At 40.1% G+C, this 21,320-nt stretch overlaps 1 protein-coding gene across 1 annotated transcript; it reads left to right on the top strand.

Moving 5' to 3' along the window:
• The first annotated feature begins 14,231 nt into the window (after positions 1–14,231).
• LOC149790284 (peroxidasin homolog) lies at positions 14,232–19,009 on the top strand. The gene is made up of 4 exons (XM_089972080.1): positions 14,232–14,397; positions 16,101–16,194; positions 18,173–18,390; positions 18,780–19,009. The coding sequence occupies exons 1-4, from the start codon at positions 14,232–14,234 to the stop codon at positions 19,007–19,009; spliced, it is 708 nt and encodes a 235-aa protein (XP_089828206.1).
• The last annotated feature ends 2,311 nt before the right edge of the window (positions 19,010–21,320 follow it).

Raw genomic sequence — 21,320 nt, forward strand, 5'->3', positions numbered from 1 at the left:
GATTCGCTACAAATTCCACATACCATGTAATGTTTGCCCCGGCTAGATTTCTATCAACGGCTTTAATTATAAACCGTTCGATTGTATCCTTGTCGATGATTGTTGATATTGTATTGTTAAACCCGGATGAACTCGGCGATGATATACTGAACTGCATCGCCGAAATCAATGTCAATCGATAAATACCCTTAACAATTGCGGTGACATCTATTGCATTACGCGTAGGAGTCCAATCGAATGATCCGTATTGAACCGTGTATACGCCACTGCCGATGATCCCATGAGGTGTTTTCATTTTTTCGAGTTGCTCTGTCATTCTAGGTAGTCTGTCCTTAATCGCTTCAACATCAGTTTTGATTGTTTTTATTTCCCTTCCATACGCGTCTACATTTTTTTTGTTCGCTTCAATATTAGTTTCGAGTTGCTCTGTTATTCTCGGTAGTCCGTCTTTAATCGCTTCAACATCAGTTTTGATTATTTCTATTCTCCGCAAATTCGCGTCTATATTATTCTTGTTCGTTGCAACATTAGTTTTGATTGTTTCTATTTCCCGTGTATTCTCGGTCATACTTTTTTTGTTCGCTGCAACATCAAGTTTGATTGTTCCTATTTCATATGTATGCACGTCTATACCTTTTTTGTTCGCTGCAACATCAGTTTTGATTAATCCTATTCCCCGCCAATACGTGTCTACATTTTTTTTGTTCGCTTCAATATCGGTTTTGATTGTTCCTATTTCCTGTGTATGCGCGTCCACACCCTTTTTGTTCGCTTCAACATCAGTTTTGATTGTTCCTATTTCCTGTGTATGCGCGTCTACACTCTTTTTGTTCGCTTCAATATCAGTTTTGATTATTCCTATTTCTTGTGTATGCGTGTCCATATTATTTATGATCGTTGTAACATCAGTTTTGATTGTTTCTATTTTCCGTCCATGCGAGTCTGCATTATTTATGATCCTTGCAACATTAGCGCCGATTATTTCTATTTCCCGCTCATGTACTACTACACCATTTCTGTTCTCTGCAACATCAAGTTTGATTGTTTTTATTTCCTGTCCATACGCAGTGATATCATTTATAGTTGTTGTAATCTCATCCGGTCTGGTATTTTTTTTACCAAAGAATTTATCAAAGTTGTCATCGATCCTGTTAACATTTTTCCGTAACGAGACAAATTGGCCCGACAGCGTTGCAAAATCCAAAATAGCACCCATTATTGCTGCAAGATTTGGTTCGGTTACCGCCGGGGTCCCGAAAAAACTAGCGGTAGTGAGTTGTATATCGGTGATAGATTTTTTCACCTCGGTGACAGATTTTTTCACCTGCGCGTCAAGTTCGGTCACCGATCTATCCAACCTTATAAAACCGTCTTTGACTAATGTTACCGCCGATATATGTTCACCCGGTTTGAGTCGTCCGTCGCCGGTATATAACGCGATAGTGTCCTCGGCGGCATCACGCTGTCGTGTTAAAACATCATTCAGTGACACATTACCGGATTTCAATTTACCCTGGCGGTCTTGAAATACAACTATTTCGCCTGGGTCAACACTGATTAAATTTAACATATCAGCGATTTCATCCTCAATTAGTTTTTTTATGTCGGCGGCGGCCGTTTCCGTGGATTCTTTCAGCGCCGAAACCGGTCGTCCCCAAATATCAATCATCGTTATTGTAGAAAAAAACGACGTTTCTAATTAACCCGCCGGGCCTCTACGACCCCACTAGTGTATTCGTTTACAACCACATGAGGTGGTTTTCGCGATGATGAAATCGCCGCGAGTACGTTCAATACCTCACGGCCGCATATCGGTGGGTCACTTAACTGCTGTGTTGGCAGCGTGGAATAAAAAACCCGGGCTGAACACGCCGGGGCTGAACACGCCCGGATATACCGCATAAACTCTTTCGGCGGGGCTAACCCGTATGAATCAAAATAGACGATCGCACGCGGATCAATCGCGTATGCAACCCAATGAGTTCCCGCTCCGGAGGACCCATCGAGGTTAATTATACCGGTTTCAGTATTCCTTGGGGCCGCCGGTAATTGATCCCTCATAAAAACACCTCTGAAGTTTTTTATCGCTAACGCGTTTGCGGCGTCTATTAAATCAAAATTAGACATGGGAGTCATTGACTCAGGAGTCATTGACTCCTGCGTTAATAAACGGTTCCCGGTAGTCTTAGACCCTTTCCCGAATACCATGAATACGGGGTTCCCGGTAGTCTTAGACCCTTTCCGGCTACGGGTCGTTTTTTTTTGTAGCCTTTCCCGGTTGCCTTCTTCAATGCCATCCCCGCCGCGGTACCAACGGCTCCTAACGCCGCCGCCTTAGCCACTGCTGGTGCGGCCGCGGCAATTAATGCCGGAATCGCAGCTAACAGCGGAAATATCCCACCGGTCTTTTCCATGTTTTTAATTGCTGCGGCCGAAAAATCTATTTGAACACCCTTTTTATTCTTCATCGCATCATTGAAATGTTTTATTTGACGCGCCGTCAACGATATCTTATGATTACCACCCGCCATCTGCGACGGCTTCAGCGTTATTGTGGTTCCGCATTGTTTAGCCGACTTTGATCGTAATTTCTTGACTTGACCATCAGTCAACTCTACACTGACGACACTATACGACATTTATTGTAAACGCGTTTTGTGCTTTCAATTACATGTTTTCCACTGGCGCATCAACGATTCTCATTCGTCCACCAACACCTTCTAGCAGCATTGATTTATCGCTGAGAATGACAGCAACCGCTCTATAATTAACACCACCCGGGGCTATACGAGCTCGGAAGTGTATATCAACGACGGATTGTCTCGTTAAATCAAGATGTTCCAGTGAAAAATAATAAATCGGATACAGGTTTTTAAAATCAAGTTGTGATATTTGCAAACCAGTGTCGACGTTTTGATCACGACCCATATACGACAGCAATCGATGGTACACACGTGCGATATGGTTGTCGCCGTAATTAAGCTGTATATCCTCGGATGGTTCCTGTTGTCCGTTTATTCTCAGCGAAACATCCCTGACTCCTAATTGATCAAATATCATATGGCTGCGTTCTTGACTGCCCAATCGTTCCCTATTCTGTAGCGCTATGAATATATGACGCGGGGCTGAAACACCCTGTTTTGATGCCAGGTGCCATGTAAACGTATCGGCGACGTTATCCTCTTTAGCATCAGTTGTTACCGCTAGCCAACTCAACAACGATTTCCCTCCCTGTTCCATAAATGCTAACAATCGTGCTTCCGTGGTAACTGATGGAGTCAGCACCGGCATCCACAATGCCATTTTAGTTAAAATGACTTTACCGGCAGCGACGCCAGCAGCACGCCATATTGCATTGTTATCATCGCCCCTTCGCGTCAGCGCGATTGTATGCTTAGCCCCATAGACAACTTTTCTGACATTTCTGCAGAATCCAAATATGTGATGGAGTGGAATCGCGCATGAAAACTGTCGGCGTGGTCCTTGCAACATTCCTACTCGTGCTGCGAATCCTAGATTGTAATCATTGTTGGTGCTTTTTATAATATTAAAATTAGCACCTGGTCTTGCTCTGCGGTCTGGATTGGCTGCTTCAGCCTGTGGGTCAGTTGCGGTATCTCTTTCCGCCAGCACGTTGATGTACTGAATATGGTCAGCGTTATTGGTGGTGTCCTTCGCAAACATCATAGATGGGCCCGCCGATCTTGTATAATCATCCGAGTATCTCGCCAACCCAATTATCGTCGTTGCAACATCAACCTCGCGTTCTATTGATTCAATTTCTCGCCCGTCAATAAGATATCTGGCGCTCTCAAATAACGCCATGATACCGTTGTTGACGAAGCCAACTCGAACACGATGGTCATCTGCGTATGGTGTATTATCGGCGGCATTTGTCACGAGTTCTCCCTCAATTTCGATAAACGCTTCACACGGCAGAAAGTATTTACTGGTATCTTGGACCTGAAGTTCAATTCGCGATCGTAGGTCGGGTTGCGCTGCATAATAAGAATAATATTGATAATCACGGACAGAATCATCCCTGCGCACTGGGGCATCCATATCAAACGCGGGATCAGCGGTACGCGCAAACATTCTATTATTTATCATGTTGATGTTTTCAATTGCGATTTTTTCGTCGTAAATTCTTTGAATTTAAACCACTCCCCGCTATCGCGTTCATGAGCGCGTTGGTTGCCGCATCGGCGGATGGCGAAGTCGCCAACGACGGAGTCGTCGCCAACGACTGAGTCGTCGCCAACGACTCTAATTTTTCTTCCACGGCGTTATTTATTACTTTACTGACATTTGCAGGCATCACTGTCGTTGATGGCATCACCGGTGGTTTCTGTTTTTTTCTCCTGGATTTCACCAACGACATTAGTTTGTCTCGCGCGGCAGAAAGCGCCTTTCCGGCAACATCTCCAATAGCACTAATACCCTTATCACGAATAACATCAATAGCCTTCATTCCTAATTGTTTGGCTAACGGCGCTACTTTTGGAGCCATTCTTGTAAATAACCCCGCAATGGTGCTACCGAGACCATCTCCATAGTACGCGCGGTAAACAGGCAATCGCGAGTTTACCACGTAGACGAGTACTGGTTTATCATGGTTGTAGTGTATGATCATCCTTATTAAAAACACCAGTTTTCCAATTAATCATCCACGAGCTCGTCTATGAGCGTTCGATATGCATTAATGTCCATAATACCGCCTGCAAATAAACGCTTGCAAATATCAGCGGCCTCATTGATTATTTCCGTAGAGTTATTTCCGGCTCGTTTTCCTCCGATTAGTACTTCCAGCCGTGATATATCACTGAGAACACTATTAGGGCAGGTAACGCCGTAGGATTCTTTACCAACAGGGTATCCTTTTCCTTTTTTTGGTGTTATACTCTTAACTTCCTTGTGGAATGCGTCGTAATCGGATTTACTACGATGTGGTAATGCATCTTTATGTTTACTTGCTAAATACACTATTCTTGCCCAGTCTTTTAACGACTTTATATTTTTCTCGTAACCGCTATTGATATGCTTCTTATCTCGTATGTTCTTAGCAAAATTGTTGGCAGTAAAATTAATTAATTCTTCCCTGTTGCTGAAGCCTCTAATTTGATCTATTGTGCTCTTCTTGAGTACAATACGGGGTATATTCCCCTCTTTTTCTTCCGGTATTTCTTCTTCTGGTGTTTCTTCGGGTATTTCTTCTTCTGGTTCTTTTGCGGTGGCGCCTGGTTCTTCTTCGTCGGCCATTGTAACATAAGGTTCTTGTGGTTCGGTTATAGCGAGTGGTGGTGGCCTCCGTGTTGTAGCAGCCGCTATTTTTGCAGGGAGTGTTTCTAAAGACCTTTTTGTTTGTTTTGTCTCTGCCGCTATCTTTTCAAGCGCACCAAGAACGGGTACAGTTGCCGCCGTAACATCCTTAGTCGCTTTAGTTACCGGGGCAAATAACTGTTCGCTTCCAACAGTAAAATCGGTTTGCATTTGTTGTCGCGTTTGAAGTTTCTCTCTCACTCTGTCTCGTAACGGTATAAACTTTTTAAGCGCTGCTAGCCGCTCTCTGGCTAGCCGAGTAGTAAGTGATTCACCTACCATTATTGTAAATTGATCCGCAATTTTCTAATTTTCCGCCGAGTGTACCATCGGGAGCTCCACGGAGTTTTCGTCTATAATCCTTCTAATGTTTTTGATCTTACTAGAAATCTCCCGGCGTCGTTCATAAACACGTCCGAGTTTTTTTCGTATTATTTCAACGGCAGTAAATAGTCCAATGAATGCATTTGCGTCATTGTGGTACAGGTTCTCATTAATCGTATGTTGTAATCGTTTTATAAAAAAATACTCGCGGGCCAGGGTAAAACGCCCCCGTTTCGACTGTTCGTTAATAATCTCATAATCGGATAATATTTTTTCACTGTCGAGACCATCAGATAATTCAATTCCTTGATTTTTTAATTTTGAAATCTCAGTTAATATATTATTGATGTCTTCGATATTCATTATTCTTATAAAACATCTTATTTCTAATATCAAAAATTTTAATAAAATTATTGGGGCCATTTTTGACCCCGTTTTTTGTATGGACAGTACAGTGCCGTAGATCTCCACTCGAGTGTTGTGGCAGATTGCAGGCATACATGGACAGTACAATGCCGTAGATCTCCACTCGAGTGTTGTGGCAGATTACAGGCATATACATATACTTAATTAAGGACATTCACATCTTGGAACCCCAAAGCATACATCTCCGGGAGGGAGGCCTAGGGTGACAAACGTCATCGTAGACCGCCCAGAAGATATGCTTGGGGGACATCACTACATGTACTTAATTAAGGATGAATATATTTACAATGAAATGATTGATGGATGATGGGACGGTACAAGACAGCACAAACATAAAACGGCGGGGCGGAACTCTACGGCCAATTCAACCAATCAAAAGCAACCCAATTAAATTAACCCGGTTGCATGATTGTGAACAAAAGACAACCACACGCCCGGGTCAAGAGCGTGGGTTAGTTTTGATTAGTTGAATTGGCTTTCGAAAGCCCCAGGCTTATAACGAGTCATCTTGTATATAAAGTGACTAATACAGCGGCGTCAGTCACAAGGTGTGTGTTAATTTGAATTCCCTTGAATCGTTTGAATCCTTAAATACTTATTAATGGTGTTTCACGGCATTTAAATGAAACCAAATACTCAAATAAAACATTAAAAAAAAGAATACAGCTGTTAGATAATAGCGTGTATTTCATTAGTTTTCATCGTAAAATGATTAATTAATCGCAACATTAATTGGACTTCAAGGGACGCAACATTAATTAGACTTCAAGGGACGTAACTCTTGTCATGCGACGCTATCACAAAACGAGTTATCTCCCTTTGATGTTATATATGAAAATCGAATTCTATGACCCGTCTTTTTTGAGATCGCTGTTTGATATATTCGTTCTGCAACAAATTGTATTGAGGCGATACAAATGTCAAAATATTTTCCTGCCTCATTCATCGACTGAAATATTTTTTCCTCGTGAGTTGTTGTATCAAATGACTTTACGGGTTTTGCTTTCTTTGAGTATTTACCAGTTTGGCCTTTTTTACTATTTTCACTCTGAGAGATGGCTTGCAGATTACACAGTCTATTATTTTGATAATTAGAATCAATGTGATCAATAACGAGAGTATCTTTGATCAATCCGTGGAAACATTCATAGATGATTCTGTGACAGAGATATTTTTTCCCTCCAGCAGTAAACATTAAATACCCGTGATTGTTTTTCCATCCAACCGGCTTCTTCAGTCTACGATTTCTAACAATACCGTCGCGAGATGCCTCGTAATTGACGAGCAGGGGATGCGGCTGAAATTCTTGGTCCATTTGTATAATAATACTACTTGTCTAATTTATTATTTGGTTTAATTATGAATCTTTCAACGTAGTCTTGGGGGGTTTTGATGACGAAGTCGGCGGTGGGGTTAATGACGGCGTTTTTAATTCGCTTGTCATAATAGCGTTTTAGTTCCCTGTATCGCTTTCCGCCACAATTGATACACAACTGTGATTTTCCTCTTACACCGACGTGGCAAACCAAGCACGGGAGGGGGCCAAGAGAACCATTACGAACGCTTTGTAAATGATACCCGCAGAATTCACCTCTACATGATTTATTGCACGGGGTTGTCGACCCAATCATCAACCATTTGCAGTGATTCATTATACTATATTCTTTCATTTAAATACTTGTTTTAATTATATGGATGAGTTCGAGAGATTGGCAGCAATTAAGCCCCGGAAAAATATTAGGTTTAATCTCGATAGAGTCCTCAAGGACACACCAAAAGCGTTAATAAACGATAAAACCCTGTTGAGTAAAATACGCGATTGTATCAATGAATTCAAGCGTGATGGCGCATCTCACAGTTGGTCAACATTTCGAATTGATGGCATTGTTGATGCTACCATGAACGACAACCGCGCAGCAATGATAATATCACAACTTGACGGTAAAAGGTATTTCTTCAGAGTAAAATTCATTGTCCGGGTGGAATCAGGCGATTGGATCATGCGTGATAAATTTGAACCAGTTCTCAGCGACAAGAAAACAGTTACTGTCAGCCGCGACTCCAAGCCGGGGTTGTTAACCGGAATTGACAAACCATACTATGAACGAGCGTATCCTGAAACAGCAGTTGTTTATGGAATATACCCGTTAAATAAGAAACCTGATATCGGAAAACTGAAACCGATGAAACAGTCAACTGGGATAAATTGTGTAGCAGAACGAATAATAGAGCATTTTACAAATGCATGTCGAGGAAACAAATTGACTGATTTACGACGTAGCAAAATCAACCAGTGGGAACTAACCGTAAAAGAGCGTGGAGCAACCATCAGCGACATAGCGAGATTAGAAACATCGCTGAGATTTCCAATAACCGTTACAACGATAACCGGTGAAGTATTATACGAATCGAAGTATAAATCGAAGGGAGCCCCAATCAAAATTATTGATCATAACGAACACGCATGGACGCCCGTGATCACAATATTTCCACGGGATAGAACAGTAAAGTATATCCCCGAAGAATTCCTGGGAGAACAATTCTCCAAGGACGGTTTTCTCGCGGAGAGGAAACTATTTGATGCTATTGCCTACTTGTGTAAAAACGACCCTGTATCAATGTGGTTACTTCGCAGCGCTGAAAACGATGCGGATACCTTTGATCAGTTTGTAAGACCAAACGGTGAATTATATCGCACTGAAGCATTTCACAACAGGATGAAAAAAACCGCCATAGAATTTGAGGAGCATGATGAACAACTGCTAACAAATTGTTTTACGATTCCATCGGTTGTAGCTCATGTTGCAACAAGGAAAAATGCGTGGAGACCAACGCGCAGAGAATTTCTACCGGATGTACAATCCAGTTGTTTGGAATACTATCACGGTGGACTATGGAACACTGAATACAACCGCGACGCTATGATCTCGGTTGATATGGTTGCCTGTTATCCAGCGAGTTTTCTCGGGTATGGATCCGCCGCCGAGTACTTTAGACGATTTGGACACCCCAGTCATGAAATGACTCGTGTTGCTATTAATGGACCACTGCCTAATTTTGATTTAACCGGATTCGCTCGCATAGTATCATTTGAATTCGCGGCAGGACTCCATCGCTGTTGCTATATTTGGATCGGTAGACACATGGCTGAAAAGAAGTGGCTGCCAATAGCGCTGCTACGGTATATGATTGATTGTAGCATGCTAGTTTCGTTGATTGTCAGTGACGCGATTATATCATACCGGGCACAGACTGAAGTCTGGTTACCAGAACCGGAGCGTCTAGATAGCATAATTGACGAGTCCAGAAAAAACATTGATGCCGACGAGGAATATATCATCGAATGGTCCAGGAGGATATTTAACCAACGAAACCGCGAGGCAAAAGATCTCGGTAGAAGAATAATCGGTAAGTTCACACAAGGTGGAAAAAACTGCGACTACAAACGATATTGCTCACGGCTGATTATAGATGACGCAGAATATGATTTCGTAATCAAGGACGCAGTGGCAAAAAATAGATACGTGAACTGCAAAACAGCTTTCTTGTCCAATGGAACGAGGTTGGGTACAGTTGTTACCTACAGCGATGGAGACAGCCCAGCATACCCGCATTTGAGGGCGTCTATGCTGGGTTATGCCGCTATCAATTTATTCTCGATGATAAATAGATTCCCCGATACCGCGGTTAGAGTAGCAGTTGATTCGTTTTATATTGACGTAGCGTATAAGGGAAACGTAGCCGAGTTTACTAGTCCGGACGAGAGTTGGGGTACATGGAGAATTAAAAATGAAATACGACGCGATTATTCCCCGTCAGCAGATGTCACCGTTGAGAACAACTACTTACGCGGTGATAAATTGTCAGAATGGTCTAATGCACCATCGTGTTCTGATCCAATTTGTAGACACAAGACGGTTTATTTAAGCGGCTGTGGCGGGTCAGGAAAGACGACTCGGGCAATTGAATTATTTCGAACGCGGGCAAGTATAATCGTGCTTACACCGACCCATAGACTAGCGCGAGAGATAAAACAACGAAATGTTGACGCCGTTACTTATCACAGCTTTTTTCGATACAGCGGCGGTGAGTGGACTCCTGATCGAATGGGGGAAAAATTTATTCCTGAGGTTATCATCTGGGATGAGATATGTACTGTTTCGTTAGATACTTTACAAATGTTTCTTGAGTGGTTGCTGCGCGCGAATACAGCGGTGATAATGTGCGGAGATCATGGCCAACCACCACCATTTGTCGGCGAGGGTCCACATGATTGGTTAAAGGGTTTTGTGGACTATTATGAAGAAACCGATACTGATTACCGAGCACTTGATGAACAACTGCGCGAGGTTAAAAAATTAATCAGATTACAGCCGGATAGAGTTCAGTGTGAAATAATCCGCGAGGTGATTCCGGAAACGCCGTTGAATGAATTCTGGGAAACATGGAGACCAAACGATTTGATTGTAGCGAGTAGAAAGATAGTCAGAGACACACTTCAGCGGAAGTTGTTTACGTTGCATAAGGAAAAGTTTCCAACGCGTCCAGTGCCGTTATGTTATAGACCCGCGGACACACGGCGGCAGAACATTGAAGTTGAAATTCCAGGTCGGACAGAAAAACAAATTCTCGTGCTGAATGATATCGTGCTCGTTGATATCAGCGTCGTCGAGGACGCGCTACGTGCTGATAAATCCCCGTGGACGCTAGGATACGCAACAACAATACATTCCTCGCAGGGACTAACCATCACGGACACAATTGTTTGGATAGTTGATAATCGCATCGAATGGTCGAATCTAGTCTATCTTGCAGTGTCCAGAGTACGAAGGATAAATCAGCTTCGAAGAATTGTTATTGACGAAGCCACCGACGAAGCCGGCGACAAAGTCACCATCGATGCAAGCGTCATTGATAGAAAACTCTCGGGTTACCGCCAACAGGATAAAAAAAAAACAGCGGCGTTTTGATATTGATGCCGAATTAATAATCTCGCTACGACAACAACAGAATAATCACTGCGCGAGTTGCAATTGTATAATGAGTTGGCGTTATTCGGATAAAGACACTCGCCAATTTACCGTGGATAGGATCGATAACAGTCTCGGTCATGTCAAAAACAATGTGAGGTTGACCTGTCTTGAGTGTAATAGACGCAACGGCGCTAGTTAAGACCACGCGGGGGTAATTGAGTATCGTTAGGTATCACTTGTAGTTGCTCGCGTGTAAATCCGCGCTGAGGAGCAGTTGAATCCAGTCTATAGATCGGTGGTCTACCAGTTGATCGTGTTATCGTTGATATGTTATGTGTGGTAACACTCCAAATAGGATCGGTAGCCCTTTTTTTACCGCCTTCAAGCTCTCCTGGTTCATATAGATATCTAACAGTGACATCGCCAAGAATCGGCTTAGAAACGCTATTTATTTTTAATTTTCCGGGTATATACTCGTATTTAATCGCGTCGCTGGGCTTCATGTTGATTACTCGGGTAATCTCGTTATTTAACGCTGCAATTACACCTGGCAACCTTTCAACCCATTCACGAGATCGTTTTTCTTGGATGAATTCCTTCGCGTATTGATATCCAAATAACCGTTCAGCGAGAGTCCGATTGAATCGTTCAACAATTGCCTGATCACGATGTAGCGCAGTATGACCTCGTCGTATCGCGACGCTATGATGTTTCAGCGTTGATAAAACAGCGCCGCGAAATTCACTACCAGGATCAACTTGTAATAGATTTGGCCAGCGCAGAGGGCCTCTTCGATAAATTCTTTCAAACGCAGCGGCTACTTCAGTTGCCGACTTTGTTTTTAACGGCTCCGCTTGTTTGTATCGACTCGCAACATCAACTACGGTTAGCGCGTATTTGTAACCGTTGTCATGCGGCAAAAATAGTATATCAGCCTGATGAACTTCATTAGGTACGCTGACATCAAAGCGCGAGAAGTTGATTTGTTTAGGCGGTGGTAGATAGATTTGCCATATAGCCTGTTTGGATAACCAATTAGCCGCAGTGGTCTTTGTTACCTTTGCAGCGCTTGCAAGCTTACCAATTGCGGCCTTCCCCTTCCAGTATCCTCTCGGAGAATAATAGATGGATTCCATGTTGTTATTATAAACGCTATCGTTTTCAATTATCAGCGCCAGAAGCTCCGCTTCCAATCATTAATTTACCTTTCATAGCCGATTTTACCAACCATGAGGCCAATTTTTCTTTGACGGATTTATCAGGAATAGCATTTAATGCGTGAATTAATTTTACATCCGCGATATGACGCTGTTGCAGATCGCTACTTTTGTAAGCAACATCATGAGCATGACACGCCTTATCGATAGCGTTTATTGGATACTCACCGGGTTTGGGCTGATTTTGATCATCGAGTCTAATATCTAATCGTGTTCCGGGGCCACAGTAGTTATATCCTGGGAGGTGTTTTTCTCCTGGATACTTTGCCCACGGTGTTCCGGGGAGTTTTGCCAATTTGGCTGCGATGTCACCTCCTCGCTTTTTTTTAAAACATCTCCGGGTCTAATAGAAATAAATCTAAATTTCTTTGTACCGCATTGTACACACTTGCCAGTAAGGGCCGATCTGTTATTTCTTGTTGTAGCGGTTGTCATATCATTTGTGCCAGTACGTACTCTACACTTCACACAATATAGATCCATAATTTATGTATAGAGATATGAATATAATTGATTTTTCGGCGACTAAAACAAGAGAACCAGTTAAGCATGTTGCAGCGTTACCAAACTCGATCCGGATGATTATCATCGGACCATCTGGATCCGGCAAGACGCAATTGTTACTCAATTTAATAATGAGATGGATGAAGTGGGATAAGTTGTATTTGGTTGCTCCTAGCGTAGATGATCAACGATGCTACGAGGTGTTGAAAGATTTCAACGAGAATGCATCAGCGATCGCTAAAAAAAATGTTATTGAGTTTATTACGGATATCAATGATGCACCGGGTATTGATGATATTGATGGCGACGTTAACAATCTAGTCGTGTACGATGATGTTATGTTAGACAATCAAAAAAACCCAGCTAGGATATTTTCCAGAGGCAGGCATAAAAACACTGACGTGATATATGTCACTCAACGATACACTCAGATTCCAAAAGTAATTAGAGACAACTGTAATATTCTTGCTGTGTTCAACGGCGTTGATACACACACGCTACGAAATATTTGGCAGACATGGTGCGGCGGTGACATGGACTTTAATGTTTTTCGAAACTTTTTTAGTCATGCTCAGTCGACCCCACATGGATTCGTAACGATAAATTTACATGATCCTCGGACACGATATCGTATCGGGCTTGACCAAATATTCGGTTAGTTGTAAATAATTTTCATTGTAAATAACCACTTAGCAGCAGAGGGGGCGATGACATCGACGCGGTCGTCGATGTGCTTACCGGACGCTGACGACGCTGGGGATCGGCGCGCAGAAGGTGTTAATTAAACCAAATGACGTCACCATCGTGTAGGATGGACCGACGTCGTTTTTTTTTTACCAGGCGCTGACGACACTAGATCGTTGAGTGCAGAAAGTAATAATTAAGCAAAATAACGATTGGACAAAATGTCCGATTCGCCCCCTCTGCTGCTCACCAACCAACATAGAAAAATGGAAAAAGTCTTAGCCAGCATTTACTACGATCCCTCCCATCCTGCAGGTTACGCAGGAGTTCAAAAAAATTGTATCGTGCTGCCAAAACGCGACTGAAAAGTCTCCGTTTACCTCAAGTGCAACGATGGTTACAAGAACAAGCTACCTACACTTTACACAAACCCATTCGACGCAAGTTTGCCAGAACTCGCACCCGAGTGGAAGGCATCGATCATCAATGGCAAGCCGATTTAGCCGATGTCTCTCATTTAGCCAGCTACAATCGTGGCTACAAATATTTGTTTTGTGTCATCGACATCTTTTCCAAATTTGCCTGGGTCGTGCCCTTGACTTCCAAATCGAGCAGCGAGTTAGTGCGAGCCCTGCAACGGGTGTTGAAACAAAGCGGTCGTCACCCTCTTCGATGTCAAACGGACAAAGGGATTAGGAAGCAGCTCTACCGACTCTGAAAGATTTTAAGAATTTCTGAACCAAGCTTTCCAAAAAGAATTAAAGAAACGTGACATTCATTTTAGATGACGTCAGCAACCACGTTTCGTTTGGCTGTATCTGTGCTGACATGCACAGTACAGGCAACGTACTATTACGATTCCGTCTTTGCTAACTACGTCATGGCTGCTGTAAGGTTGGCTCTGATTGATATAGCTGAAGAAAATACAAATAACAAAGTCACCAACGCAGGTATAAATATGTTCAAAACTATAATTTGGGTTGAAATGTATATAGCTTTTGAGACTGAATTTGAGGTTTCTTTTCAGCCAATCAGAAAACGATCTCTAAAGTAAAACTTACTGTGATTGGTTTTGTTCAAAGTTCGTGATCCTAACTCAGACTCAACAGTTCAATCATCTTCAGACTTATATTTAGGTAATCCAAACTCAGGGATTAGGGGAGTTTGTAGGTGTGCACAATAATTTATACAGAGTGGAATTGCTTTCAAAAGGCCACATTTAAGAGAGAGAGAGAGAGAGAGAGTCAGAGACAGACAGACAGACTAACTCATTATGGTAATTCAAATAAGTATTTGAGTTCAGATTTTGTTACTTGGAAATTACAAAAATGGGCGAAGTATGCACACAATCTATTCAACTTGTACAAAGACTGTGCTGTTACAGAAAGTGGTCCCACTATGGAGTTAATCAATCAACCTCTGGGTGAGTCTGGCTTTGAAAGTCGATATTTTCTTGTTTCGATGGTACCTAATTCAACAGACGTTGCCTACTGAAAGATTATTAAACGCTCAAACAATATAAATGAAATATTTCTTTAATCACATAAAAACCACATATCACGAAACTGTACTAATTCACACTTGCATGCTATTTCTTGTCAGTAAACCTTTCAGAGGTGAAATTTAGTACTTGCAATACAAAACACGACCGAAACTCGCAATGCAATGTGTTATTCCGATCTCCAGTTACTAAACGAGGCGTACGTAAAAATAACCAGTTGATTCTCTACATTACGAAATCTAAGAAGGTCCTTATTACGGAACTAATCGTAACTGTCATCAAGTCGCGTGAGATTGTAAAGTATGACGTCTGCTCCAGTAATTGAATAATTGGATAATTACTAGTTAGACAAATACGCCTGCTACCCATATTCAATAAGCTATCACTAAAATCTAGCTAAGCATAAAATGGAGTCTTACATACAAAATAAATATGCCCTTGACTTCCTACAGTACTAACAAACAAATGGCAATAGGTGTTGGAAATCAGTCCTCGAATTCACGCAAAATTCAGACTAGAACCGAGCAGTTCATGTATAATTTGAGATCTCCAGATGTGCATCTTGACAGTAGATGTTATGAATTAATTTTAATCTAGATATTTTCTGATAGGTTGCTAATAAAACTTTATCATCTTCAATAAATCTAAAACGTACAGTGATACTCGTCTTAAGCAGGCACTCATGAGAAGTGAAAGAAAAGTTTCAGCATCTTTAGACAGGTGTCCGCTCAATAAAGGTATAAGTCAACGCCGATTTTGTGCAAGGAACCTTAATAGTCCATGATTAAAGAAGGTTATTGCATAATATCGGTAACAAATTTCGAAATGTTAGACAGTAACAGCGACGACATTTCATCAACAACAAGAACACCATCACCTTCACCACCACCAATAATAATCACAACAATAGCAACAACAAGAACATTAATAATAATAATAATAATAATAATAATAATAATAATAATAATAATAATAATAATAACAATAAGAAGAAGAAGAAGAAGACGACGACGAAGAAGAAGAATTACAAACACATTCATAACGGTGATAATGATTATGGTAGTTGTAATAGTAGAGGAAGTGAAAATGTGTAGGATTCCTCGAATATGAGGAAACATTAATATACTTTTACTTTTTATTTTTTCTTTGCAGACGCTGACCAGCTACTACATTTATTTAACTCAGGACAATACAATGACAGTAATGCTTTCTTGGTTTCAAAGACATTGGAGATACTACAGACAATGTACTCTCTCTCTCTCTCTCTCTCAGATGCACACACATACCTGATTAAATCACAACGTTGCTACTGTTCTTGACGTTATTACCAGATCTATCTCTGAATGACGTTGTTTCCGGATCTATCCCCGATTGACGTTATTACCAGATCTATCCCCGATTGACTTTACGACCAGTTCTATACCGGATTGACGTTCTTACCAGATCTATCCCCGATTTACGTTATTTTCCAGATCTATCCCGGACTCACGTTATCACCAGATCTGTCCCCGATTGGTTTTGTTTATGCACACAATTTCGGGAGGGAGTTTGCCCAGAGGGGACAGGACGGATAGTAACTATTTAATTACTGCGGATAATGGATACTCTGCGATAAATTATTCTTCATCTCTAAGAAATGCCTTAACGGTCTAAAGTGATTTGTCGTTCTTTTCTCCTTTTATAGAGAACCCGGAACTGCCACGTCTGGTCCGTCCGTTCATGTGCTCATACCTGCACATGTTCGTTTGTGCAAACATAATGTACTGTAGAAAATTCTTGTAGACAGAGATATGGATAAATGTTATAAGGCCAGTAGGATCTGTATATTGTTGACCGTGTATGTATGTATGTATGTTTGTATGTGTGTATGTATATATGTATGCATGTATTCTCTATTCTACGTGTTGGTGTTGTTTAATTTATAATTTATGTACGTATGTATGTATGTATGTATGTATGTATGTATGTATGTATACATGTATGTATGTATGTATGTATTCATGTATGTATGCATGAATGTATGTATGCATATATGTATGTACGCATGCATGTATGTATGTTTGTATGTGTGTATGTATGCATGCATGTGTGTGTATGTATGTGTGTATGAATGTATGTATGTATGTATGTATGTATGTATGTATGTAAGTACATACGTACGTACCTATGTACGCATGTATGTATGTATATATGTATGGATATATGTATGTGTATGTACGTATGTGTGTATGCATATATGTATGTATGTATTCTACATTTTACGTGTTGGTGTTGTTTAATTTATAATTTATGTATGTATGTATGTATGTATGTATGTATGTATGTATGTATGTATGTATATATATATGTATGTATGTATGTATGCATGTATGTATGTACATATGTATGCATGCATGCATGTATGTATGTTTGTATGTGTGTATGCATGCATGTGTGTGTATGTATGTATGTATGTATTTATGTATGTATGTATGTATGTATGTATGTGTATGTATGTGTGTATGTATTTGTGTATGCATGTCTGTATGTTTTTATGTAAATATGTATTAATGTATGTATGTATGGATGTATTTTTGTATGTGTTTATGTATGTATGTATGTATGTGTGTATATATGTATGTATGTATGTGTGTATGTAGGCATGTATGTCTGTAGGTATGCAGGTAGGAATATAGGTAGGTAGGTATGTATGTAGATAGGATGGTCGGCAAGCATGCAGGCAGGCAGGCACGGAGTGACGGACTGATGGATGGATAGATGGATGTATGCATCCATGTCTGTCTGTCTCTCTGTCTTTCTGTCTGTATGTATGAAGGCAGATGTGCAGCAATTTTTGATGCATTTTGTATTTAAAAAGGTAAGCATGTCTTCGCAGGTATGTACATGTATGGAGGTAGGTAAGTAGGAGAGTAATATGTTTTATATTTTTATAAATGCACATGAAGTGTAAATAGGTATAATCTGTATATGTCTGTATGTGTGTACTTGTCCATATGCAAGTAGGTAAGTTTGTTGTATATATATATATATGTGTGTATGTGTGTATGTGTATGTGTGATAGTGTGCAGTGTACATATGTATAGTTTGTGCGTGTGCTCGTTTATTAATGCATTAGTTAACATAGAAATATATACGTATGTTCATTTTGTACGCACGTATGCCAAATCTATGATATACTTCTACAAGACTTCTAATGATGTATTCACAATTGATCATTGATTCAGCTATACAGCAACCCAATTGAACAGCATCGTTTATCATGAGACGTTCTATGCCATATTCCGAATCCGTGCAGTTTGCGTTGCCAGAAATTTCTTCAATTGCACCGGACAAGCGACAAGTATGTACCGGACATTGGACGGTTCATGCAATAACCTTGATCATCCAGAGTGGGGCATGGCCTTTAGGCCCCAGAGACGCTTGCTAGACCCAGAATATGATGGTACGTAGATTATCTACTAAAGTATATATTACTGTCTATCTTTCGTGACATGTTGTCTGCTTTACATTTTAAGCTTTAATTAACTGCCATCTCTCGTTCGTTGTATCCTTTCGTTTTATATTGCTAGTCTGTCTGTCTGTCTATATGTCTATACATTTTTCTATTACATACTGTCATACTCGATCGAAATGCATATGTCTCGGTTTTAGGATACCTCATAATACAAAAAACAAAACTTGCCTACCAATTAGGTGTATCTGAAATGTAGAACCAGTTATAACTTCTTCAATGCTTTTAATTTTAAGTGATAGAAAGTTGTTAAGTATTTTTACCAGTAAATTATATGAATCAATCATCGAGGTCTTAAAGTATTAATTTTCAAATACCAGATGGAGTATCCAGTCCGCGAACCCATACTGCAAGCGGAACCGGAACTCTGCCCAACCCAAGAACCATCAGTAATGTAGTTCACGCTAACACGGGCACTAAGACGACTTTAGATCAGAAGATCTCGCTGCATATTTTCCAGTGGGGGCAGTTTTTGGACCATGACATTATCTCTACTCCAGTTTACACAGGTTATACCTGTATTTTTATTTATTTATTTATTTGTTCTTAGTTGTACTCAACCTGTCAAATGGTTTTTAACAACCATACTCGTCTGTGACTTATTCTGCATGCCATTCCGTTTGTCTGTCTGTCCCTCTGTCTGCTTGATCATTCTTCTTTAGCTTTGTATACAACACGAGGCTCCTTTCCGTTAAACTCGTGAATATTATTTTTATCTGTACCGGGATTCTGAACCTCACGATTTAAGAATGTTCACTTGTGGAATTATACATTAAATTGTTTGCAAAGAGGATGGTCAATTCTGCTTAAGGACGCGTTTAGGCAATGCAACATTTTTGACAAAGGATCAGAAAGTCGGTATTCATCTCAATTTAGTGATTGTCTTCAAAACAGGATCAAAAGTCATTTTAAAAGGAAAACACATTGGTACACACTTACCTACATATCAACAAAATCGTATGCATGGGTTCGGGTCTCATGTCAGTGTCTGAGAAAATTTGCCAGGTACCTTCCCTTTTGTCGATGATTCTTATCGGGGTTTTCTTGGGTTTTCCTCTACAACCAATGTTGGCCGTTATGTGTAGACAGACTATCACGTGCTGAAAAATTGCAGTAAACCTATAACAACAACAACAATCTTCACATGTCAAAATTGCAGAGGCATATTTAATTTTCATTGTTACTAATAACTGTGATGCATTACTCTGTCGTAACAAGTAATATCAGAACGTTGGCATAAACTAATATAATAATCATGGTATACGTGATAGTCACAACTAATGCTTTCTCATACGAGCAAATCTGTATCGAAAGTGTTAAAGAATGTTTAACAAATTAGCACTGCTTTATAATCGAAGGGAAACAGGGAAGATTGTAAAATAAAACTGTCGCATGCTTTTACAATTCTGACCAATTATGGCAGGGCGCGAATGATCAGGTCTGTGTTAATAAGACAGAGAGGCCAACATTGCTAGCTAAAGTTATTGACATCTTGTGTGAGAGCAGTAATTAGACCTAGCGAATATTTATACTTCAGTATGATAATGTAAAACTTTGAATTATTGTGTCTGGATGTGTTATCACAAAATTAGGTTGTTTAACACGTTCTATAACCGTGAAGCACACATATCTGTAAATAGGTTTAGATTCAAGCTTTCGGAAGGCTTCGGGCATAGAATGAATGCGTATTGTTCGGGTTCCTGGCTTGTTGCAAATGCGTTTTGAAAATTAAATCATGGTCAGTGTTCACAATTCGTTCAGGGTCTACCTGACGCACTATAAAAAAGGAAAAAGGAAAAAACTGAGCTTACAAACATCTTATCTGATATATTCAGGTTTGACCTTTCCGTACAGTTTTTTATTCGCATTTATTTCTAAATTGATCTTTTATTGAATTATTATTTATCTAATAATTAATTAGTTAATTAATTTGAGAAGCTATAGTAAACTTACGAATTTATATTACTGAAGGATTTTTCAGTGTTACGCTTAATGTAACTTGCTGAGTGATGCAGAGAGTGGGAACTGTTAAAATGAGAGGATATGTTTATGTGTCTTATTGAAAATTTACCATAACATTATTTACATTATTTGATATCCCCCGTTTTACACCATAATACTTTGCTATTCTGTGCCTCATGTTGGCAAATCTTGAAAGCCTTAATTCACTGAAAGCTAAGATGAATGGAATAAAATGATTTGTTTTTCACGATATATATATATATATATATATATATATATATATATATATATATATATATATATATATATATATGATTCCCTTCATTCCGAAATGTCGCTTGCTTCCAGATTTTCAGGTTTCTTTAAGGCGATCTCTACTAGACGTGGTTGTGTGAAAAGAAAACGTTTAGCTTTGTACAGACTATCTTGTACTCAGAGTTTGTATACGTAGACTTTATTATCGTTTGAACGCAGGTCATTATTCTAATCCTTATATCGCTTTTCTAGGAGGAATTGTTAAGTTTTATCATCTTCCTGGGATCTGAATATCTTCTCCAGGTCCGATAATCTGCTTAATTTTTTAATCTCCTGTTTGATTTGCTGTAAATCCTTTTGGAAGTTAGGCGCTTCACTTGTTCTTTACCTTTTAAATGCCAGAAAAATCTGTCTTAACAAGGCTATTGTTTCTATTTTCCTCTCAGTTTGCAACAATCTGCATTTGTAACAATAAGATTTTATTAGCTCTTTTAGTAGTTTTTTGGTCGATGGCTATTAATTTACGAATTTATCTCTCCTTGTCTTAATTGTCCAAACACTTTTATCCCCCAAATTTAAACGCACTTGAGTATAAAAAGGTCTTTGTTTAAACTATTAACTACATCTGTTAATTTAACAGTATC

The sequence above is a fragment of the Sinohyriopsis cumingii genome, chromosome 10 (assembly GCF_028554795.1).
Source record: "Sinohyriopsis cumingii isolate HCF-2022 chromosome 10, ASM2855479v2, whole genome shotgun sequence".
In the NCBI taxonomy this organism is placed as follows: domain Eukaryota; kingdom Metazoa; phylum Mollusca; class Bivalvia; order Unionida; family Unionidae; genus Sinohyriopsis; species Sinohyriopsis cumingii.